Here is a 24,926-nt window from a genome sequence, read left to right on the forward strand (position 1 = left end):
CGTTTCTTAAAGTGGCTTCAGCTGCTCCCATCGCCTGCCAGCGGTGGCCAAATCCGAAAAATCCAAAACGACGAGTTGCTGTTTTGCCTTTTGCCGCTGTTTTAGTGAACTTCGTCTTCTTCCGAACTTCGCCGCAAATAGTGCACAAAAAATCGCCCTATTTCAAAGTTCAGCTACGTTTCCGCGTCAACACTCCGGTGCTGAGAGTTTCGTCGGTTTCATTTGGTGCTCATCGCGTTCGAGAGTAGGCAGATTTAAGGCGTTCGTGAAGGCGAATGAGTTGTGCGCAACTCCTTAAACCAAAACTGAGATTAGAACGAGTGGCAAGATTTTTGCGTGTAGCTGCGAATAATGGCATTAAAACTTAAGGCATTAACTTAATGTCATTTTTCGTGTACGTGTGGCACGGCTATAACAAATTTCGCGCGCGGACCACTTTGGGGGCCAGGCCTGTCGTGGTCGCTCTTCCGGGGTCAGGGTGTCTAGCCACAGTAGTTACGCGTAACGTGTCATCACGCACCCAAACAGAGGCTACGAAAGTATCACCGCTTCCTCTGGTCGGTATCGAACCTGAGTCCCTCGCATTGCGAAGCCGATGTCAATCCCACTGCGCTACACAGGCACACGTTACTCATATGAAAGGTGTTAAGGGTGATCTTTGCGTGACGTCGTTGCCACGGACGCTGCCGTTGCTAGGCCGCAAATGATGACACTATAACATAAGCCTACTGTTGGGCGAGTTGGTAGTTCATTTTAAAGAATATAGCTACAGCGCGAATAGAAGCAACGACACAGCGCTCGTCCCGTCGTCTTTCTGTGTCCTTGCTCCTATTCACGCTTTCACGCTGTAGCTATATTTCTTTACAACATAACATAAGAAAAAATAACGAATTAACTAAATAATTACCTGAAATAATGATAACTCAATTCAGTGTCTCTTTAATAGATTTTTAAGGGGCTGCGGCGCCATCTTCGACTACTTTCGGCATCAACTCCAGGCTGATACCGAAACTAGTCAAGAGAGGGCACTAGAGCCCCTTGGGCGAATCACTGCTGCTCACTTGACACTTTTCACTTTGAGTGTACCTGCTTTGATTTTTTGTTTATTTTACAAATGTTTTTGTATATCAATTCTACGCACTTTTTTTCGCAAATAAAGGTGGTTCCCTGTCCTCTAGTTCCGTGCAACTCTGAGTCGCAGCCCGAATCATCACGTTTAATTTACAATCTGCATAGCCCCGGAAGTGCCTGACTTTTGAGTACACGGAAACGGGATATGGTGAATTGATCCGCGGTCACTTTTTCGGACACATGGGAACATCGTGGTCGGGATGAGAATCAGCTCACAGTGTCAGGCGCACTTAAATAATTTTTAAATCATTTAGACAGCAATACCTGCATACGCAACTACCAAATGAAGTAACCTCCGTTATCGCGATACCACAATTGGGAACTTAGGTGTACGTGACTAATTGTTGCCGTAAAACCTGTATGTATGTATGTATGCATGTATGTATGTATGTATGTATGTATGTATGTATGTATGTATGTATTTATTTATTTATGTATGTATGTATGTATGTATGTATGTATGTATGTACGTGCACGTATATATGTATGCAGGTATGTATGTATGTATGTTCGCAGGTATGTATGCATGCAGGCGTTTGTATATATGCAGGTATGAATGTATGTACGTATGTATGTATGTATGTGTCCTTCTGTCCGTTTGCCTATATGTGTGCATGCGTGCGCGTGTGCGTACGTGTGGAGGATGCGAGATTCCATTACCTCTGCATCAACAGACATAAATAGTTTTTTACCACGCAGGTACTCTCCTCAAGCATTTGAAAAGAATCCAGTTACACGCAATGAGCTCTTACGATAGCCTAAAAACGTAATAACGCGGAAGTAGACGAAAACTGTCAAATTAACTATGTTACATGGACTCGGAAGCAAACGCAGGAAGCATTACTGCCTTTGTCGCGATGAATAATTTAAAAGCAAAATTTCTAATTACGAGACAGGTTTCTCGGGCAACACTGACGCACGCTCACCTTATCAAATCTTATCTTATCTTCGCTTCTCGCTGGAAGTGCAGTAGACCCGCTATAACGAAGCCATTTTTTTTCGAGGCCTCGCCTTATTCAAGATTTTTACGGATTCAGATTCCATGCAGGAAGAATAGATCATTCTCGTTTTTAACGAATGACCGCTTATAATAAAGGCAGTATCCCGTCCCGAGTACTTCGTTATACCGATGATTAATTGCACATGGAATCACTACAAAATAATTTGTACTTTATTATCGTTACTTTCCGACTGATTATGAAAAATAAAGAAAGACCCCAGCAGACGTATTCGTTTCGTCAAGATCCAGATACCCGCACAGGGCTGCACGGGTCGTGGCTGAGGGGGAATATATATATACAGAAAGAAATGCCGGCAGTATACAACGCCAAAGAAGGCATAGGGGAATGGTTAGACAATTTTTTATTTTTTACCGTTAGTGACGTTACATTATTTTTTTTTATTAATTACGTGAGGAAGAAAGAAAGAAAAACACGCGCCCAGAGTGGGGACCGAACCCACGCCTTTCGATTATATCTCGAATGCCTTACCAATTCGGCTATATGGGCGACTGTGTTCTCCTTCACTTTCTGGGGTATTTATATTTACTACAGCTGTGTCTGACGCATGAGGGTGGTAGCCAGCGCCACCCAGACTACACGGAGAGAAGGGGACCTTCTTTTCAACCCCCGAGGCGTGACGCGAACGTCTACAGCCTGTCATAAGCGGGCAACTGTCGGGAAACCCTCTTATGCTACCTTGGCATCAAGGCTGCCAGAACCGAGGCCCTCGCTAAGCTTTCGCAAGATAATAGGGTTTGGAAATGAGGGGCTCGTTAGGAAATAAAGAAAGAAATGCCGGCAGTCTACAACACCAAAGAAGGCATAGGGGAATGGTTAGACTATTTTTTACCGTTAGTGACGTTACATTATTATTTTTTATTAATTACGTGAGGAAGAAAGAAAGAAAGAAATAAGAAAGAAAAAAAAGAAAGAATGTATATATATATATATATATATATATATATATATATATATATATATATATATATATATAGAACAGTGCAGGGCTTGGCAGCTGAATAGTATATTAAATTAGAGTCACCAGGAAAAGCATAACAATATTTAATACGACGTTTCGGCTGGAAATCAGCCTTTTTCAAGTGAAAAAGGCTGGTTTCCAGCCGAAACGTCGTATTAAATATTGTTATGTTTTTCGTGGTGACTCTAATTTAATATATATATATATATATATATATATATAGTAAGGAGAATGATAGCATTTTGGAGATTGTATGGTTCGAAACAATTTACAAGTATGAATAGGAATACCCAACAGCAACGAAATCCGATCGCCGGTACGAAATGATGAAGTAACCTCTTAAAATCGCAAAAAAAAACTCAAAATATTAGTGGCTGCAGAGCTGCTGGCGTTCCAGAGACGAAAAAGAATGGCTGCGGCTTAGCTCATCTAACCGTGGATATGCAAAGCAAAAGCTTGGCTTAGTCTGGTTGAGTCTTGGTTTCGCGTGGTTAACCTTTGATGTAGCTGTAATGCCGACCACGGCTCAAAGCCGTTCGGTCCCGTGCAACGCTCTCACAGGAGGAGGCCCGGCCTCGCTTTCATTCACGGCGAACACGGTGTTTCTCTTCGCCGGGCGCAAGATGAGTCACGTAGCCCGAGACGACGCAGCGGCGCATGCTCAGGACGCTGCGGGGGTGGTTGGCTGCCGATCAGCTGATCGGCCGCAACCGCAGCGGCCGGCGCCGCTCATGGTTGAGCAGAACGACTGAAAAGGGGGCCTTGTGCGCAGCGCCGAAAGCGGGCCCGGCGAATTGCGCGATGCGCTTTGAGGGGTGTGTAGCAGGGTCAAAAGGTAAACTTGCGCACCCTCCGCGAAACCGCAGGACGAAAGTAGTAAAGCCCTGCTTTAAAAACAGTTCATTCACGCCGTTCGCAGACACCAAATAGGTTTCGTACGTCACAGCACGACGACCCAGAGATGTGACTTGGTGCTAGCGCCAATATCCGTCATAATAGAAGTAGCGTAAGCATTTCAGCGTCGAGTTGTTTCTTCCGAGTTGTCTGCAACCCTAAGGCACATGCATGGATGTGTTTTAGAAGTGTGACACCGTATTCGTGTCACAATAACGGGAAACACGGTTCGCTATTTTTATTGTCTGTGCAGCTGGGAATCTTCATCACTTGTAGCGTGGACGCCGTAGTGGACACGACGGTAAGTGGCCAGTGAAATTTCACATGTTTGCGTGCGCAGATACGGACAGAAAAAATGGTAGCATCTCCACTCCGTGGATGATGGCGAGGGTGCGGTGTACGGGGACTCGAAATTACATCCAAGTTGCGCCCCGAGTGACATCCTATTGGCGTCCCGACCGGCATTCGATTTGAGCCGTGAGTTGCACCTTGATTATTCCCTAAATGAAACTGCAACTCACGGCTCAAATCGAATTTTACTTGATTTTCACTTCATGGTGGTGTGCGCACGGATGGACGCGGACGGACATGGGGAGGTTAGGTACTCCGCACCGTTACAGGTGAGGGAGTAAGCTGTTTTACTCTCGGGCACTAACTATTACGGTCGTAGCCCAATGGGTAAGACGACTGACAATAACTCAGACTGGTCTACCAGTCATTTTTTGCGATTGTAATGCTATGCGCACGGACGCGGACGGACATTGTGCGGTCCTAAGGTGCTCCGTACCTAAAAGTCTTGTGGTGCTCCGCGATGGGCAGAAAATAGAACACCAAGAACTCTTCATCGCCACCTAAAGCGCGTGCCCGATTGGCTGGTCGGCGGCTTGAGATGCACATGGCACCATTAGGCGATACAACCGCGCTTGCACCAGCTGCAGCGCTGAAGCAGCCGCAGGAACCACCTGTGCATATAGAGAGAGAAAGAGAAATGTGTTATTCAAAGATAGAAGGGGGAAAGGGACTATGTAGGGAGCGTTGCGAGATTCAGAGGCCTCGTTCCTGGTTTCTGCTGACGGCTTCCTGAATGAAGTCAATCCGGTCGCGCTGCTCCTCTTTTCAGCAACTCTCCAAACTGTAAAATGACTTACACCCTTGAGTCCTTGTCTATTACACCCTTACACTCTAGCAAAGAAACAAATGGAATCACCTTTTAAATGTGTTTTGTCGTTTATGACGCCCTTACACCCAGCGAAAACACAATACACCCATTTAAAGGGTGCTTAATCTCTGATAACACCCTTTCAAAGTTGTGTTTCTGCTATTTTGGTAAGGTTTGCGGGTGTTATACAGTAAATTGATTTGCACCTTTTTTGTCTATAAAATCTTTACATGTTATCAAAAAACAAAAAACACGTTTTGAAAGGGTGTATTCTTGTGTTTTTGTTAGAGTGTAAGGGTGTCATAAACGACAAAACACCCTTAAAAGGTATTCTCCATTGTTTTTTTTCGCTCGGGTGTAAGGGTCTGATAAACGACAAAACACCCTTAAAGGTTATTTTCCGTTGTTTTTTTCGCTAGGGTGTAAGGGTCTGATAAACGACAAAACACCCTTAAAGGTTATTTTCCGTTGTTTTTTTCGCTAGGGTGTAAGGGTCTGATAAACGACAAAACACCCTTAAAGGTTATTTTCCGTTGTTGTTTTTTTCGCTAGGGTGTAAGGGTCTCATAAACGACAAAACACCCTTAAAAGGTATTCTTCATTGTTTTTTTTCGCTAGGGTGTAAGGGTCTCATAAACGACAAAACACCCTTAAAGGGTATTTTCTGTTGTTTTTTTTTGCTAGGGTGTAAGGGTCTCATAAACGACAAAACTTTGCGTTGTTTTTTATCGCTAGGGTGTAAAGGTGTTAGTTATAGCAGTGATATACACCCTTAAGGGTGTAGATAATTTTACATTGTAGTTATAGAGAAAAAGGAGTACAACATTTTATAGTGTAGTGTATTGTTTTCTCATTTGGATTTATTTGGGGGCACTCCCAAAGCATGTCGCTTTTGTTATGGATAATTTTGCTCCTTAAACATGATGGTAAGGGTGCGGCTTCACCATATCTGAGGGGAACGTAGTAGCCTCGCTGGCGTTTCGAGTGATCCGGCTCGTGTTTGCCGTAATAGGGCTTGCTGCTGTGTTGGGTTAAAGAGAGGTTGTACATGGATGAAACACCCGTAGTATGCGCGATGCAGCCATCGGCGCCACAGTGGCGCTGGCGCCACCCGAACTGAAGCAGATAGCGCCAGCTCGTTACCGCTCGCCAGAATGGAACTGTGACAAATACCTAGCCGCAGGTGCAACTGCTAAGTGGCTAAGACTAGACGACGGTACAATCGCTAATGCGACATTGATGACTTACGGCCTCCACTTCTCCCCCCAATCATATAAAGATTTCATTAAGGCATCACCAATTGATCAGGAGGTTATATCGTCTGAATCGTGAGTAATCTTTTTTTTTAACACCGAAGCTAAATCGTAATATTTCGTCTCCGCAGTTAAAAATACCAAGAAATTGCCCGGCGCGCGCACGTGAGTACAGGCCTTGCGGCCACTGCCCGGCAGTTAACAAAACCAAGAAAATGCCGAGCGCTCATGTGTGCTTGCCTCACGGCGACCACCCAGCGTTCCCTGCGCACGTTCGTCAAGTTAAGCCTACTCACTTAGGGAGATTGGCCACGATTGGGAGAAAAAAACTCCAGCGTTCGCCGTAATCATGGCAACACTTGCTCGGAACGAAAAGACACGTCATAGCGTACGCCCCTCCAAAGTGATGTCCAATGATTGTCACTTCCAAAAAAAATGAAAGAAGCTCACACTTATTGTAACAATGATCGAGTAAAGGTTTTTGCGACATCGAAGAAGCAAACCGGCTGCCATTGTGGACTTAAACCTTCCAGCGAAGAAGCAAATCGGCTGCAATCGTGGGCCTGAACCTTCGTGATGATCGTGAAGGTTGCGTACAGCTTGGCTACCTTCAAGTCTTACGCGTTAGTGTTCGCATCCTTCGTTTTTTTTACATTTGAAATAATTAAGGCAGACCTAGGAGACTATCAGGAGCAGGGTTGAAGCATTCTGGCCTATAAGGTGGTGGAAACATCTTGAGCTGGTCCTCATTATCTATGAGACAGTCGGGCGGTCTTCGCTCTAGACGGCAAAAGAAGCGGGGCCATACAGTTGACCGCTGGTCATCATGTTTTCCGGCAGCTCAGGTAGGGGGAGGGGGAATGTTTAGATTTTGCGCACACCCTAGGATTACGTGAGGTGGGGTGGTTCTTGGTTAATAGCAGCACTGGCATTCTGCAGAGTACTGGTCAGGGTGTCTCGCACTCAATATCGCTGATTCGCCCCATTTTGTTTGATTGAGGGTGTGCGGTGCAAAAAGGATAAACTGATGCCGTACCCGTCTTTTTGCGAACATTTTGGAAAAGACCCACAGGCGTAAAGATCGTGGCTACAACAGTGCGACTAGCAGTCCGTTTCGGAGCCATATGTGCGAAAATTTCCGAAAGATGTCGGATACGCACTGTTTCTATTTAGAAACGTTGTTCCTACGTTCCTAGTTAGGAACGCTGATCCCCGTTCTTTTAGAGCGAAGCTTTCCATGTTTACCGACGGCGCATGTCGCGTCGAAGACGTCGCACGGCAGGAAAGCCAACTTTCTCTGACGAGGATGATTATCCCAGGTGAAGTGAAAGAAAAAGAACGCTGCCCGTGGTTCGAAGCAGTTCGGATTTGGGCAGGGGTGCAGCGACGTGAAAAATTAAACGGAAAAATTGTGCACTCTTCGTCTAACGACGACGACGAATGAACGCTACGCGTTCCACGCACGAAATACAATGGGTATAAGGGTCAAAGTCAAAGCCGCTGATGTCAAAGACCAAACTGCGTGCGAGTCAAAGTCAAAGCTCAACGAGTTAGTCCAAACTGTCTGCAAATCAAAGTCCAAACCCATGCGACAACCACGGAATCCCTCAAGAGATAGCTCTGCGTTCAACCATTGTCGTCGTTAGATGGAAGGGTGCATCTCTTTTTTTCCTTTACTTCGTAAAACTAAAAACGGGTCTCCCCAAAACTCTCTTCATTTTAGTGCAACACGCTTTAAGTAACTCGGATATGTTGCCTGAGACGACGACGATCATATCGTTCGGTCTGTCTGAACTAGCCTTCTTCTGGATCACCGGATTCTCCTAACGCCCCCTCAGGATCCATGATCACTTCCGGACAAGTAATCCACGATCTCACTCAATTGGAACAACCTTTGCGAGACAACGAGGATGATATTTCCGACATGACGGAGGTCTCTCCTTCTGGCACCGCAATACACGCGGAGGTGGCCAACACCATTGCAGACGATTCTGAACCATTTCAGAAAGTGCAAGCTCCAAAGCGCTGTCGAGGGTCTAGGAGGGTATTCAAGGCCGTGGATGCACATGCATCCCCGAAGAACCCTCTGAGACACGGACTTGTGGTGATCGTAAAGCCTACGGGTCCTTCAAAAATTATCACTAGGTTCAGCCCACTAGTCATTAAGGATGGATTAGAAATTATAGCTCCCGATGGAGTGCTTCAAGTGCGACCGAACAATCGGCTCAATCTCTTGGCCATCAACACACAATGCTTATGCTACCGAGCGTTTGTTGACAATATCAAGCATTGCGGAAATCCCCGTGAGAGCCTATGAACCACGCCCAAGCAAATGTGGTGTCGGCGTAATTCGAGGTGTAGCTAAAGACATCACACCACCTGAGATTCTTCCGGCACTACGCCAGAAGAACCCAGTCAAATCAGTCCGCAGATTAGGTAAGACATCTGAAAGTGGGCAAATAGTATTTTCCACAGAGTCAACCCCAGAACACGCCATCATAGGCTACACGCGCTACCGCGTCTACGGATATGTTGAAACGCCCAGGCAGTACTAAACGTCTGCGGTTCGGCCATGTGTCCGAAGTATGCCAGCTTCCAACGCGATGCAGTCGGTGATGTGGCAACCACGATCGTACCACGTGCAACGCCGAGAGTCTCCGTTGTGCTAACTGCGGGAAGAATCATGAAGCGACTTCTGGAAGCTGCTCGGCTCGCAAATATAAGATCTACATATAAGATCTACAAATATAAGACCTACAAATATAAGGTCTACAAATATAAGATCTACAAATATAAGATGGTCCGTAAGACTGACTATAAGTCTGGGAAAGCAGCTGTACAAGAGCGGCGTGCCACTGGACCCAAGAAATCTTCAAGAAGGCAAGCATGGAAAGGAGACAAGGCCATCTCTATGGACTTGGATAAAAAACCTGCCCTACCATCCCTACAACGTAAGACACCGTCAAAAGCTGAAACTGCAGCTACCACGGCGGCACCTGCTCCTGCGGCTACACCCCCTCTGGCTTCAGTAAAGGCCCTTTCACCAGCTCCGACAGCAGCAACAATGTTCACAACTACTAGGGTGCCGGCGTCAACACCAGTTGTCACTCTAACCCCTGCTGCTCGGTCTTCTAGAGTTCCTTCCCATGCCTCCCTGGAAGTACAACGCGAGTCGCAAGCCGAACGTAACTCGACAGGCGTCGGTTCTGTAATCTACTCCATCGTGGAAGCTGTGCGCCTCTTTCTCGGCTCTCTTGCATCCCCAGTGGCCAAAACTGCCGTGACGCGCCTCGACTTCGTTTCGCCTCTACAGTACAATGGCGGTAGTGGAAACCATCACTACACGTTCCCTACTGTGCAGCAAATTCGGCAAAAAGCAACATTTTTCCAATGGTCAGCGGCTTCCAGACTTCCGCAGATTTGTGCGAAAACAACAGTTCCCCGTTGTTGCCATTTCGGAGTCCCGCCTTTCCACAGATATACGGCTATCCGGGTACGCAGTCCTGCGTTCATCAACTGGTGTGGCAAAGACGAGCAGCTGCTGCACCGGCGAGAGGCCGGCACCAACGGCGGCGGGGTGCTGGGCACCAACGGCCGCCTGCTGCACCTGGTGGTGCTGGGTGCCAGGGCCAGCGCCCAGCAGGTGGCGCAGGCTATGCGGCAGCTGCTCCCGCAGGGTTTCCGGCTCGACGACAAGGCCCAATACGCGCTGGATTTCAGGATCATCGACGGCGACGTGGGCCTGCCGCACCACTCGTTCCGCACGGAGCCCCTGCCCCACAGCTGCCTGTGCATGTACGCCAGCCAGCCGGGACTAGAGTACATCCGCGAGAGCCTCGAGAAGACCCTGCTGGCCAACCTGGAGCAGGAGGACCGGCTGCCCTTCCACTGCCTGCCCCTGGTCATGGTGTTTGCGGGCCAGGGGGACTGCCTGCGCGAGGAGGGCATCAACCGGGCCAAGAGCCTGCAGTGCCCCTTCGTGGACGGCGGCGGTGGCCTGGACCCCGTGCGGCTGGAGCAGGCGCTGTGCGCGCTGGTGGAGAGCATTGAGCGGCGGGCGGGCCGGCTTCACATCTACCAGGCGCTGCCCGCGGTCGCGGGGCCCCGGCCGGACCTGCGGCTGATGGTGTGCGGGGACCCGTACGCGCCCGAGCTGGTGCTGGCGTTGCCGGGCTGCCTGGCCACGGGCCCGCTGCACTGCCTCAGCCTGGACTCCTTCAAGGGGAGCCAGCTTCACCGACCGCTGCCAGCACAGCACCGGGGGCTGGTGCTACTCGCGCCACTGTGGCGCCACGCGCAAGTCGTTCGACACCGGGAAGGCTGACAGCTGGTGCGAGTGTGACACAGGCGGCACCTAATGCTGCCACAACGGCCTCGACACCTGTGCTCCGGCGGAGTGAGAGACTGCGGAGACCTCCGGACCGGTACTCGCCGGGGGGACAGGTGTTTTGTGTTTGTGTAGGACAAACAAACTTGGGGGTGAGGGGTGTGACAAGTGTGTGGCGCCCCCCATCCCTGATATTCGTTGGCCGCTAAGTTCAGTGGCCCCACCAGGCTCGGTGGGCAACCTTGTGTGTGGCCGGGCAATAAACACCGCCGAGCACGGCTGCTCGGGAGTCAGTCACCGTCACCACCAGCACGCTGCATGTCGTCTCTCGGCTGGAGGGTACCCCTACCCTCACAGGTTCACGAACGCGGGTCTAAATCGTGACAGAGAGTCCTGCTATGCGTGAGAAACGACCTCCCATTCATGCAACACAATTTGCCGCCTAACACGTTGAACGAATTCAGCAGCTATTACCATGTGACACGCAGGCGTTTCCTTTACTGTCATCGCTGCGTACATTCCTCCCCACACATCGCTGAACACTCAGCGCCTGGAGGACATAATTTGTCGTACACCACCTCCACACATCCTCACGGGGGACTTCAATGATCATCACCCGTCATGAGGAAGCAAGAAAACGACGGCCAAAGGACGTCTCTTGTTGGACATTGCAGACCGCTTCAGTTTGTGTGTTATTAACACTGGGCAACCAACGTTTTACCGTGGACGGATGTCAAGTGCCATCGACGTCACGATGATTTCGTCAGCATTGTCAACGACCACAAGCTGGTATGCAGACATTGAGTCTCATGGAAGCGATTATGTACCAACTTCCATTATTGTCGACGGTTTGCCTGCTGGTCGCCGTAAATCTGCCGTTCAATTTGTCAACTGGGGTAACTTCAACACAGACGTCGACACGAGCGCTGGTGATTTCTCGTCATAAGACGACGCTATTAACAGAATCGCAAATACCCAGAGGTTGTGCACCAAAACCGCGAGCCTGCCAAAGCAGTATACAGGGGCTGACGTCGAGTATGAAAGTCTCAGGGTGATTCGTACAAGGGCAGAAAGGCACGCGCGGAAGACTTTCGCCGTAGAAGATATACGTGCAGCCAGACGCAAGCAAAAGCTCATTCAGAGACATCTGAAGAAGCTTGCCAAACGTTAATGGGCGTCCTTTTGTTCGAAGATAGACCCTCGGAAGCCGCTCACAAGGATATGGAGTTTAGTGCATGGTCTCCGTGCACCGCGAACTCAGTTGTACCCGTTTACCTCCATTTCTCTGAGAATGAAGGTAAGCGACCTATATGTCGCTGAAGCCTTCTGTGCCAAAATTACTGCCGCATCGGGGTCTTCACCAACGACCATTTCAAGGGCAGCGAATCCATCACCGAACACACCCTACATGGACGAACCATTCTCAATGGCGGAACTTGAAGCTGCTCTGTGCTCAGTTAACCAAGCATCTTCTCCGAGCCCAGACGGGATAAGTTATGAGCTTTTATGTCATCTAGGCAGCAATGAGAAGCGGTGGCTCTTTTCAATATTCAACCGCTCCTGGCAGGCCGGCCGTCATGAGCCTGGGTAGAAGCGAGCTCGTATCGTGCCAGTTCTGAAACCTGCCAAAGACCCCATGGATATTGATTTGTATCGCCCTATTGCGCTTCTAAGCTGCATTGGGAAGCTCATGGAGAAGTTGGTACTGCTTCGCCTAGACTGGGATCTGAATGACAGAAGCGTTTACCCGTCGCAGATGTCAGGCTTCCGCAAGGGCCGGAGCAGCATTGACAACGTCATTGCCCTTGCAACCCATGTGAAGCACGCAAAGATCGGACGGCAAATTACCATTGCAGTCTTCATTGACATTAAGTCGGCATACGACTGTGTTCTCCATGAAGCTGTCTGAACAGCAATGACGTCTGTAGGCATCGCGGGACGAATGTACGACTGGATGTCAGACTACCTTTATGATAGGACCATCTACATGTCTGTAGCGGATGGTGAGACATCCCTCCATAACGTGACCTCAGGGTGGGGTATTGAGCCCGACTCTTTTTAACATTTCAATGATTGGCTTTGAGAGATGTCTGCCGAAATCAGTTGAAATCTCCATGTACGCGGATGATATCTGTATCTGGTGCTCGGGCCGCAACAGGCGTGTGCTCCAATCGAGACTTCAGCGGGCAGTAAGTTCAAATGAAAATTTTCTCGCAATACGTGGCCTTGCGACATCACCGGCCAAGTGCGCCGCCATGGCCTTTACAAAGCGGTCGTCTCAAACTACCACCAGAGTCCTTCAATGCTTTTCCACTTAACGGCCGCAGGCGTACCAATACCGTATGTCACCAATCACAGGTTTTTGGGTGTTACCTTCTACCGCCATCTGACATGGACGCCGCACATCCGAAGCCTAAAAGAGAAGCTAACGTCATTCACGCACAATCTTCGGCATGCTTTCCAACAGCACTGATGGATGTAGCGTCAGCTCCCTTTTACGGCTATACGACGCCCTCTGCGAAGGCTTACTTCGTATAGCATCCCAGCCCTGACTTTTCTTTTCACAGGGAATTCTAAAATACTAGAGGGGTTGCAGGCCCGAATACTGAGGATATGTCTTGGTGTCCCGAAGACCACCTCCACAATGGGAACCATGACAGAGAGCAGACGGCTTCCGCCCACTGCTTTGCAGGCAATGGAAAACGCGCCGGCGCGTTGTGGCAAGGCAACATGGGCATCCTCTTGCTGCCACCTGTGCCCCTGAAGTGCAGCACGCTATACCCTCTCAGTGTCAGCCTTCTGCCTCTTCTCCTCACCCTCTGTGGCTATTCCCTCTAATGAAAATTGTCACCATGGTACCTCGATTTAAGCGGAAGGCGGATATACCAGCTCCGGCTCTAAAGTTATTTCCCTTGGAGCATATTAACAACAAATACAGAGGCCAAACGCATGTGTACCCTGATGGCTCAGTGACGGCTACATCGTCGGCGATAGGGATATCGATTACTTCGTCGCTCACTACCATCTGCGCCCTACTTAGCCACAAGTTCTCGACGACAGTTACTGAGCTGGCTGAACTGCGCGCTGCTTTTAAGTATATTCTAAAGCAGCCGGTCAATCAATGGGCTGTATTTACAGACTCTAGGTCAGCACTCGACAGCTTAAAGTCGCTTCCAAAAGAACAGCTTAGGAAATCAATCTTTTGCACTTACAAGCCATACAAAGGGGACACAGCGTATACGTCTGCAGTGGCTTCCTGCCCACTGCGGAGTTGCCGGCAACGACGCAGCTGACAAAGCCGCCTCATCTGCCCACAGTCTCTGCACACAAGCTATTCCAATCCCATTTACGAGAAAGGATGCAGCAATACTCGCCTCATTAACAGCATGGAAAGCGCAGATGTATAGGTAGACTGATGCAAGGCAGCAATACGCACCTCTTCATGCGATTGATCCCAAGTGCACCTTCAGAATGCCACCTGGACTTAGCAAGCGCAAGGAAGCCATTCTGCATAGCCTTTGCTTGAATGTGGCCTACGCGGAACATTACCTGTACAAAATCCAGCAGGCATCTTCACCTCTCTGTTCCAGATGTGACTCAGCAGAAGACATTCATCATGTTATATGCGTGTGTCCAAAGTACACCGTGCACAGACAGAAACTGATATTATCTTTGTGCAGGCAGCTTGGTGCGAGACTTGAGCTGAGGGCTGTTTTGGTTCCTTAGTCGGATCCCAGTCAGGCTGCACGTGCAATCAAAGCTCTTTTGGAGTTTCTTCGGAGCACAGAACTGGACAGAGTTTTGTGATTAAAAATTTTGGGCACCTCAAGTGACATCTTTTCGTTTTCACAATTTTTTCTATTTTTCCTGTTTGTTTTTTCTTCTCTCATCTAGCGTAGCAAGCCAGCACGATGGCTCAGCTAACATCGCTGGTCTTCATTAAAGTTATTCTCTATCTCTCTGAAGATTGCACACGGCGAGGAGTCTACCAAAAATTAGCAGTGGCTTAGTTCTGCTATGCCAGGATATACGTAGCATGAGCTAAGGTTTAGCCGTACTCCTATTGGATTGGAATCTAATACAATCCAATTTAATCCAATCCAAATCCAATCCAATCCAATGCTCCTCGCGCTTGCGCAGTACGGCCCTTCAAGTTCCAAGCGAAACTGCTCAACCTCGGCCAGTGCAGCTTACACTACAAAAACGAAGGCTAAACCACCGCGAAGCTTGCGTTCCACCCGCGTAAAAGGCACGCACACCCTGGGAGTCTACCCTGACGCCGCTCCATCCTCCTTTGCAGGGAGTGAACCCAAAAGATCCGGACTTTCTTAAACGAACGCAAGCCTACAAGGTAAGGTCCGCCCTCAGTGGCGCAATGAAAGAGTGTTCGGGCTAGTTAGTACTTCATCGAGGAAATATCGATCAAAAGCCAAGCACAATACGAGGAAAGAATAAGCACAGGGGCGCCCCTTTCCTGTCCTCGTGTTTTCCTCTAGTTGTGCTTGGCGCCTGACCCGCTTTAACGAAGTTTCTCTTGTAACGAAACTCGTTTCACGTCCTGAGGGATTCGTTATAGTTTAGTGTGTACGAATAATGAAGGAGGGCGTGTTTGACAAGTACGTCAACGTAAATGCATTTTCACCTCTTCTTCTTCCAGGGTTGCGCAGAAAAAAACCTTCAGGGCACCGTTCCGGGAGAGACGGACCCGTACGAATATGACAAGCGTCGCCGGAAGCAACGGGTAGTGCGCCGGCAAGTCCAGCGGTCATCGGCGGACGGCCTGTTCAGCAACGCCTTTCTCGTCTAGCTGCGCCCTTAAAGGGGCCGTGCAGACAAAAATACACAAGTTTGTTTTATTCGAAAGATTTCGTGTTTTGTAGTGCTCACAGAGCTTGTCCGGCAGCCTGCGATACCGTACTCACTGAGAAATGAAAGAATTTAGGTTCAAATTTTGATCCTCTTGCCAAATGTAGTGTTTCCATGACGTCAGGCATGAACTCACAAGGGCAGGTACTGAAACGACCTTCCAGTGCGTCAGTAAGGCTCTGCAGCCTTGCTCACCGTCAGTCCTCCCAGATGGCGTTGCCATACTGAGCCGCGGGCCGTTGGCCGCCGTTGCTTTGTTTTTGACCGTATTTGCACCTGGCTTCTTTCTGTTACGGTAGAAAGTCATCGTTTCGTGAAACATGACATATGCTCGACAAACAAGGTCCCGTAAGACAGCGTCCGGACTGCTGTGCAGCTAAAACAAGCACAGTGCGCTCAGTACCAACAGCAGTGCGCATGGGTACTTCTGTGTTTATGTGTACTTTCGTAACTTCCATTCTTTACCCCACAATTCTTACAGCTGTAAAATGAATATGCCCTACACTTGAGCGCAAATAGCTCGCTCCGCAAGCTTATAAGCTCTGCCTAATTTCCGTTTGCTTTTGTCGGCCTCAGCCAATCGCACAGCCGGGCGTGTGACATCCTAGGTTCTGTTGCGGGAAATGAGGTAAAGGGTCGCATGGTCAGGCCCTTTTTAGGGGCTGGGACTGTTGGCGTCTCCTGTCGTCGTCATCATCGTAATCGTCGCCTCATGTAGTCACGGTACTAAAACACCGGAAAACTCGTTTACGCCTCGCGCTAGAACATAACGCGTACTAAAAAAACACCAGGACACTCGTTTACGCTTCGCGCTGGAGCGCTGCCTAACCCGTGCTAAAAAAACACACCGGGACACTCGTTTACGCCTCGCGCAAGAGAGCATCGTTTTTTTTAAAAGGCAAGGTACTTTTACATCAATGCTGTATACCTCTAACTCCCAACGGTTTCATTTCCGTTGGCAAGAACGCCAATTGCGCCAAGAACACACTTAGCATGCTTCGCCCCTCCCCAGGTTTCATGTTAATAGAGATGGCCCGAGATATTTTTTCCTAGTTATGTAGCTTATTTGAGTGATGTATACGTTAAAAATGGTGTCAGTACGATTCTAACAAGGCAATCTTTCGAATGAACCAAACTTGTGTTGTGTCTGCATGGCCCTTTTAAACGGCCTCCGCACCACGCAAACTTGTTCGCGTTGTTCAAGGCGTAACAATATCTGTCCTTAGAATACTGTTCTTCGCGCACGGGTTCAAACGTATCACGGGAAACTCGTCTTCGGTTGAAAGATTCTTCCCGGCATAGAAGGGGCAGACCAGAGCGGGGAGAGACTAGTGTGAACGTTCTACGTTTTAAGTTGAAGGGACAGACAACCGATGTTTGTGGAGTGCACGTCCTGTAGCTCTTGTGAAAGCCAGCGTTCTGTATACTGGGGTAATCGCAAGGAATTTCTAAATGAACAGAAGGAAATAACTTTGAACTTCTGAAGTCTGAAATGTGGCGCCATGTAGTGTCTAAACGTTACACTACCGTACGTGTCCAAACTCTGCAGGTTTCAACGTCTGATTGAAAAACCGCACAAAGAAAGCAAAGAAAGAGGAAAGGTTGCGCATTATTGTTGTTTTAGTCGTGGACAAATTTCTATATACTCTTTTCATCTCACGCGCAGCTAAAAGTATGTTGCCGCACGGCTTACTGTCGCGGTTGCCAACATTCTTTTTGGCGGGCCAAGTATGGCCGGTACATTAAAAAATTCCGATTTCGAAAGTTCTAGAGCGCTATCAGCAAAACTATTTCGTGCTAAGGTGTTTTAAGTGATGCCCTTTTATTTGGGATAAAGAAAACATCTTCGACAAAAATCGGTTGTCTGTCCCTTTGACGTCCCGAATGAGTAGCTTACATTTTGAGAATTTTTCGGTTGCTTTATTCGCATTTTTAAAACGAAAGTTCGGTTTGAAACTACCGTTTTCCTCACGCCATTCCCTTCGAAGAATAACGCGCTAGCAACTCAGAAGGGTGGCAGTTAACAGATTGCGAGCTCCGTTAACCCGTCGAGACTGTTCTCGTGCGCAGTGGTTACCTTAAATTAACTACCCTTACCTGCTTAGCAATTGACCGAGACGTGAAACGTTCCAGCGCTGTGCGATGCTGCTTGTTTTGCTCTTATGGTTTGTTGTTTCCCACGTTCTTCAGACTTCAGCGGGGCAGAGCCCAAGAGCGTTTCCCGCCTCACTTGAAATTTCTCGCCATCGCGCAATAAATTTTCTGCAATGACCATACCCACACTCCTCCAGTTCCTCATCGTAGTACACCCAAAAGCAAGATTGCGGACCACGAAAGCAGCAATTTTTGGTTATTTCTATGCGGTGTGGCAGCCCAAGGTACTATGTGCCGTATTTTTCCCTACTTTAGTAACTGTACGACATCTCACATGCACACAACAGTTTGTCGGGCTGCTACCGGAAGATAAATAACCTAAAATTGCCATTTTCCCGGTCCGTGATCGTGGCTGTACCCATCGCGCTTGGCTGCCTGTCTATAATGAGCTTCGCGCTGGCCAGTTTGCTTTGCTGCGGACCCCACGCGCCCCACGTCTTAACCATGGTGAACACCCAGCGCCGGGCATGACTGACCGCTGGTACGTATGCTTGATGTCGGCGAGGGCGTGATTTATATATCCGAGCGAGGTTAACGTTCTCTACAAGTTAGAACCTGCTTGTTGATTTGATTGTAGGGTTTAACACGCCGACACAACGCAGGCGATGAGGCGCGCCGTAGTGGAGGGCTCCGCATTAATTTTCACCACCTGGGGATCTTTAAACGAGCGCCTAAATCTCGTGCACACGGGCGTTTTTGCTCTTCGCCTCCATCAGAAAAGCGGCCGCCGCGGCCGGGAATCGATTCCGCTTTTAGCCACAGAGCCACCGCGGCGGGTACCACCTTTTTCTCGAGTGACTCACTTTTTCTATACCATTTCACTCACCATGGCTGGCCTTAGTCTCCAACACCACCTCTCTTCTCAACTTTCCCTTTTCACTTGAACACCTGTTGAGGCGAGTACCACGGAGCAGCCTCAACAAAATGCTGACTTATCATCTTAAATGTTACCATAAAAAACAGGTGAACACAGAAGCCTTGAAGATTGAGGTAATACCAATCTGCATTACATGACGTCACAGCATGCAAGAGCTGCTATTGGCCCTTCTTCCACCGAGCTGTGGCAAAATGAGAACGCAAGATGTGGGCCGGCCGTCGTCTCGTGGTCGACGAGCGCCAAATATATTGCGAGGCAACTATAAAATTAGATTGCCGTAAATGGAAATTCCGGTGTTTCGCCAACTCTACATGAAAAACATCGATGCGTAGCACCAAAAAAAAAGGCTAGAAGGATAACAATGAAAAACGATGGAGCAAAGATATCTAAGGGTACCACAATGGAGTGAGGACTGAATAACCGGTAGATAAAAAGCAATCGCAAACGTCGTTGGCGATGTACTAAGGGGAAGTGCGATATCAAACGGAAAAACCTTTACGATGGTAAAGTTCCGAGAGAAAGCCCACCCCTCTTTAGGGGTGAAATGTTCAATTTACTAAAGGACCAAAGACAGCGCGCTAGCTTCGACGCCTTCGATAGACCGGGGACCTCCATCCGCGAAAACGTCCCGCGGCCGCGATCACCGCCGATGCCGGGATTTTGAACAGGAGAGACACGACCTGTCCGGATTTTTTGCAATGCTTGATATCTCCGCAGTTTTGGTTGGCGATGCAGCGACTTTTTTTTAAGTTTTTCGCTCCTGACCCAAAAGTTCGCCCATCCCGTTTTTTTTTTTTTTTTTCACTTGATATCTCTGTAATTTGTGTGGGCGTTCTTTCGGAACTTTACAGTAATAAGGGTAGTGCTTCGCTTTTAGACTCTTGAGGATGCTTGAGACAAATAACTTATAAGGCGTAGTACACATTCAAAATGCAATCTCAATAAAACCCCCGACTCTGCACAACGTCGCAATGTAATAGCATAGCTTAGAGCCACTATCTAGTATAGCTTGTATTCACTGGCGAGGCACGCATGCAGGCAGCCACGTGAGTGCGCCGTCGCTGGTTACGTCGGGCTCCGAGGGATGGCGGTACTTGTCCGTGCTACGCACACTATTCATGTTGGACGTTCCAAACTACCCACCGAACGCAAAATGATGCCTCGAGTCAAATGTGAGTGCGATTAATGACATCTCTGTTGACACCGCCGTTGAAAATCGCGTTGAAACGAAGCAGACGACGCACGCCAATTTTTCTTTTTCGGCGGGCGCAGTGGCACAAGCCGCGCCATGTCCGTGGCGCATCGGCCATGTCCGCGGCCATTTCCAGCGTTGCCAAGCGAAGAAATCAACAGCTAAACTTTTCAATGAATACCACCTATACATTCCGATACAAGTCGTACTAGTAAAGAATTTTATCGAGCAGTAAAGTGGACATGCGGCTCAGTCCAGGAGCCCAAGTGACGACCAAGCGGTTTCTCCACAGAGACCAGTAGTTTCCAGTGGTCAGATTCACGCACAGCTTGTAATGGAAGGGCAGAGAAGCGGTGGAAGGGCGTTGTGGCGAGCTCACATGGTGATACGGGTTACGGTGCCCGACTGAAAGCAATATTTGCATTGTGCAGAGTACTTCGGCTTCCAAGTTCAGCTGCAAAGCCTTCACCGCGTAGCGCGGGTGCTTACGTCGAAATGGACTCCATTCTTTGCTTTCTAGCGCGTGCAACCCCGCTGAAACGTTGCGTAATTGTGGGAATGCGGAGTTAAAAAGGAGTAACTTAAGGAGATATTACTCCCAAAAACAGTGAAATCACATCATTTCTCACAATATTAAGGTTTGGCACAATTTTCATGCTTCGCTCGTCAATTAAAAGCGAAATAAGGCTCCCTGCATTTTTCGTATACTCCGTATATTCGGGATTCATACGGAGAATGATTCGGCGTTTCTAGCAGTCATATAGAAGTAAAAATGGTGCCACATTTTCCGAAGCCTATTGTAATGCGTTTCTCAAAGACATGCCTTGTTTCACAATGGCCTTGTGTCATGATAGGCAAGAACTTCGTATTCCCATATTTCCGTGTATATACGGAACGTTTCAAGAGAGGATGGGTTTTAAAAAGTTTATACGAAACGGTTACAGCTCAGACTTCCTGGCAGACATCTCCATATACGCACGAAGCTATATATCAGAAGTTATCTTAACTTCGTTATGTTTCACAATTTTCACATAAACGGAGCTGCTAGTGCATGGCTGAGAGCTCGCGCCTACATACAAGCAGCTGCTTCTTGACCTGGGGGTGCACCTGCCACGGTGGCTCGCATGAAAACAACAGCGATCTTAACATCACGCGCCCGCTACGGTGCGCTGTGTAACCACCTCACACTGACACACACAAAAAAAACTACAAGTGTGCTTTTTGTTGCCGGCCTTCCCTGGCACACGCGAATACATCTCCATCGCTTTGCTGACCTTCCTAGAATTACTGCAATTACTGAAGAACGGAAACGCAACCATTTAAACCTTTGATGCCCAAAACCATTTTATGATCTAAAAGGTCTCCCGATCATCACCAAATATCAAGTCAGAAAAAATATTTGGTTCATTATAATTAGGACAGACACAATGGCCCACTGGGCACTGGGAAACACTGGGCGCTAGCTGCTCCATATATCAGTTGAACAAGAAAGCTACCTTGATCAGCTTGATTTATGGTTCAATTGAAGACATTAACGTAAAGTTTGTATTGCTACCATTTGTAATAACAAACAAATTGCACAATTTCGCTTACCTGTCACTAGCCGATTGAGCCAGCGGGCTCTATACGAGTTGACACGCATAAACAAGACTAGCACACGCAAGTGCGTGCTGCCCTCTCGTTTTTATTTTCGAAGGTTAGGGAACCTTTGCCTATCAATACGTGGAGAAATGTCGAAAAAAAAGCTCAAAGTGCGAGAGAAAAAAATATTGTTTGAGTTGTTGCTCCTGAACAACATTGGGCATCAAGGGTTAAGCCGGTACACATGGTCAACAGATCGCAGGACTCCCCGCGCTCCATACCGACCTCTGAAATGGTCCTCCCAGATTCCAGCATGGGAAGATGAGTGTAAACCAGTATCCCAACCCAACACTGATGCACCTCATGTTCCCAAGTCAACAAGAAGCCCAATGAATATTCTGTACTCAGTCGGGAACAAATGCACCCAGAATACTGATTTCCGCCGCCACTCCCTCCGCATTCCACCGAGCAGTGGGAGATGCTGCTGTCCAGCTCCTGCCTTCGCGATCAGCTCCCTCTGGCTGAGAGCCGGTAGTCCAGGGGCAGTATTATCGTGTTTTCTCCTTTTCAAAAGTGTCCGTCTTGAGCAAGCCCTGATTGGCTAAAAGTTAACACCCGGATGTGACGCCACGCGAACACGGCGAAGCTATGAGCCGCGCTTCTCGGAGCAGACGATTGGGCGCAGACGATTTTTCGTCGCCTTGTTGTTGGTTCGCTGTCGGAACAATAAACACATAAAAGATCCCGGACGTCGCGGGGGCCCTCTGGGCCTCCGCCACCCCTCTACCCTGAACCCAATGTAAAATAAAGAGGCACTACTAAAAGTTTAAAACAGGTTTAGTCGTTTAAAATGTGTTTACAAGAACAGTTGCGCAAAAGTCAACCCAAAGCCCGCCTACAGCAGGAAGTACGTCACAATAAAACGGACGCAAAACTGACGCTTTGAAAACGGACAAGCACGAGAAAAGCGCCCCATGACGGCGCATGGCTATCTATAAGGCTCAACTCCCACAAGGCTCTGCTGAATAAAGTTTTACTCTCAGACAAGGAGGACATCACCACCAACCTCGTGACCCCCACTGAAGCCATTCTCACTCACTACAAGCATATCCACTACAAATATCCTACACCACACCCCTCCCTCACGCACGCCCCCGCATACACCTGGCGACGCCTACTAACACATACCTACAACTGCACACGACTTCAACACATTGCTCCTATGCTCTAGCCGAACACCGTCAACTATGTAATACAAATAAACTTCTTGACACTGCTTCTATAATATAGTATGCATTTCCAAAACTTCTTCGCGTAGAAGTAGCTGTTTCGAGATGTTTCAAGACGTCTTCAAGACAACTTGTGTTTCATTGGACTCCCCGCTAGACTTTGTCATTCAATGCCCCCGCTCTACACCCCCACCTCCCCGACTGTCCCACACCCGTCCCCGTGAGCAGTGGGAGAGGCTGCTGACCAGCTCCGACCGTGAAGATCAAGCTATGCTGGTCGGCGGGCAGTGACGGCGGCGTCCTCTCGCGGCCTCCTGGACATGGGAGGCTGACCACACCCCTTCCCTTGCATTTTTGCTCTATAAAAAACGCTTGTTCATCATCATCATCTCTCTCCCAGTCTAATCTCATTACCCGCAAGAGTAATAAAGCGTCCCACGATTTTAAAGCGAAGCTTTAGTGTCCTCACTGATGCCGTTGTACGCCAATAAGCCCTGCAGGAAAGCCAACACTCTCTGACGATACTGATGTTTGAAGTAAACAAAAAAAAAACGCTTCCCGTACCCAGAAACGAGCCTTGGTCCCTCACGTTATGAAGCCGGCACCCATCCGACTGCTCCATTTCGAAATCATATTTTCTAAGCGAACGCCAAGCAGCAGGTACCGATTTGCGCTGTACACACCGAACACAAACGTACGTTAGGCCTACGGAGTGCACATCCGAGCTTCTGTGGGCGTTCTAGAAAAGTGGTGCATACCTCCAGAGTAGCATTAATACTCGCAGTGTGGTATTGGCGAACCAATGGATCCATCACGAGCAAGCTAAACGTTCAACCGTCGTCGTCGCTACACGGAGGGCTGCGTGATTTTTTCATCGACCCGCTACGCTACCTGCGCAGATGAAGCTCCTGGAGCCGTTACGCAGGCATTGCTGCTTATCACCCCGAACGTGACACACGCCATGGCCTAATGCTCCTGTAGGATTCTCAGAATAACCCAGTCTTGCGAGCTAGAGCGCACAGTTCGCATGGCCTTGGACTTTACATCTCAGCCAGCTTCACAGGACGCATTTGCCCATGGGCAGCGCTTGAAACGAATTTTCTTAAAGCCTTCAGAAAATTGCGGATTCTCTTAAAGCACGCAGAAAGTTAGGGGACATTCCTCGGCAAGTGGGCATATTTAGAGCAGTTTACGCATGGAGGAAAGAGTTTACGCATGCACCACCAGCATCTGTGTGGGCGTACATGTGAACTGGGTTCCCGGGCGGCTTCACAGCCGCTCACAATTTCGCGAGCGCGCTTCTCAACTCTCGGTCGCGGTTTGCATCACCACCGTCGCCAACTCCAGAAACCCTAACAGGGAGATTTGCTGAAGCAAAGACGCGCTTCTGGCAGGCGCCTACTAACCACCATCCACTGCTGAAAGGACTACCGGGACCTGCCGAGGCCTTCATACAGCAAGAGCTTGAGCTGCGCTTACTGATGACGTCTAGCCAAGTGGTAAGCTTACATCCCTCGTTCTGGACAGCAGTAATAAGACATTGAGTCCACCCATGCTAAAGTCACCTGTCGAACATGCTACTTGGTAGTTGACCCTCCGCGATGGCACAGTGGCTAAGGCCGAGCTGCTGCCGAGCACGAAGACGAGGGTTCGAGCCCCGGCAGCTGCGGCCGCTTTTCTGATGGAGGGGAAAAGCAAAAACGCCCGTGTGTACAATTTGGGCACACGTTAAAGATCCCCAGGTGGTGAAAATTAATCCGGAGCCCTCCACTACAGCGTGCCTCATTGCCTGCGTAGCGTCGGCGCGTAAAAAATACTTGGTAGTTACTACGAAGCACGTTGTGTAGGAATGCCCTGGTCTTGGGGTTCACGCGCGCCCCAGTCAACTTCCACCGTGCAATTATTCGATACGACCACAACACACCAATATAAACCGCATCCTGCGTTCCCTCTGCGTTTTGAGGTTTAGGACGTTAGGCCTATAGCTATAAAACGTTATGCCTAACTTCCAAATTTAAAGTTTAAGACGTTAGGCCTAAGCCTCAAATCTTGGGGTATTACACCTCAAACCGGCACCCACAAAAAAAATGTGCCAGTACACCCTGCAAAGGTGGTTGAAAAGCGAAGCTGTAAGCGACACCCACGATTACCCATGCGACGTCGTCGCGAATTCCCCTGTGGCTCTAAAGGGTGAACCCAGAGACAAGTGAAATGTTCAATGCATGATCTATGAAGGGTGGTTGAGTTGTATTGGTGAAGCACGAGTGGAAACTTTTTACATAA

General features: G+C 48.7%; 1 protein-coding gene and 1 non-coding gene across 2 annotated transcripts in view; one reads left to right on the forward strand and one right to left on the reverse strand.

Annotated features, from left to right (window-relative positions):
• Positions 1-16,717, forward strand: part of LOC144139161 (uncharacterized) — a 34,663-nt gene extending 17,946 nt beyond the window's left edge. The window contains exons 4-6 of the mRNA XM_077671598.1: positions 4,259-4,306; positions 15,045-15,095; positions 15,402-16,717. Coding sequence (XP_077527724.1) covers positions 4,259-4,306; positions 15,045-15,095; positions 15,402-15,551 — 249 coding nt within the window. The 3' untranslated portion in view covers positions 15,552-16,717. The remainder of the gene's footprint in view (positions 1-4,258; positions 4,307-15,044; positions 15,096-15,401) is intronic.
• Trnai-uau (transfer RNA isoleucine (anticodon UAU)) lies at positions 2,568-2,639 on the reverse strand. Its single transcript has one exon. It is a non-coding gene; the product is annotated as a tRNA-Ile (tRNA).
• Positions 16,718-24,926: the final 8,209 nt, after the last annotated feature.

This window comes from Haemaphysalis longicornis, unplaced genomic scaffold, assembly GCF_048455015.1.
Source record: "Haemaphysalis longicornis isolate Haplotype H1 unplaced genomic scaffold, Haemaphysalis longicornis Haplotype H1 scaffold_5, whole genome shotgun sequence".
NCBI classification, from domain to species: domain Eukaryota; kingdom Metazoa; phylum Arthropoda; class Arachnida; order Ixodida; family Ixodidae; genus Haemaphysalis; species Haemaphysalis longicornis.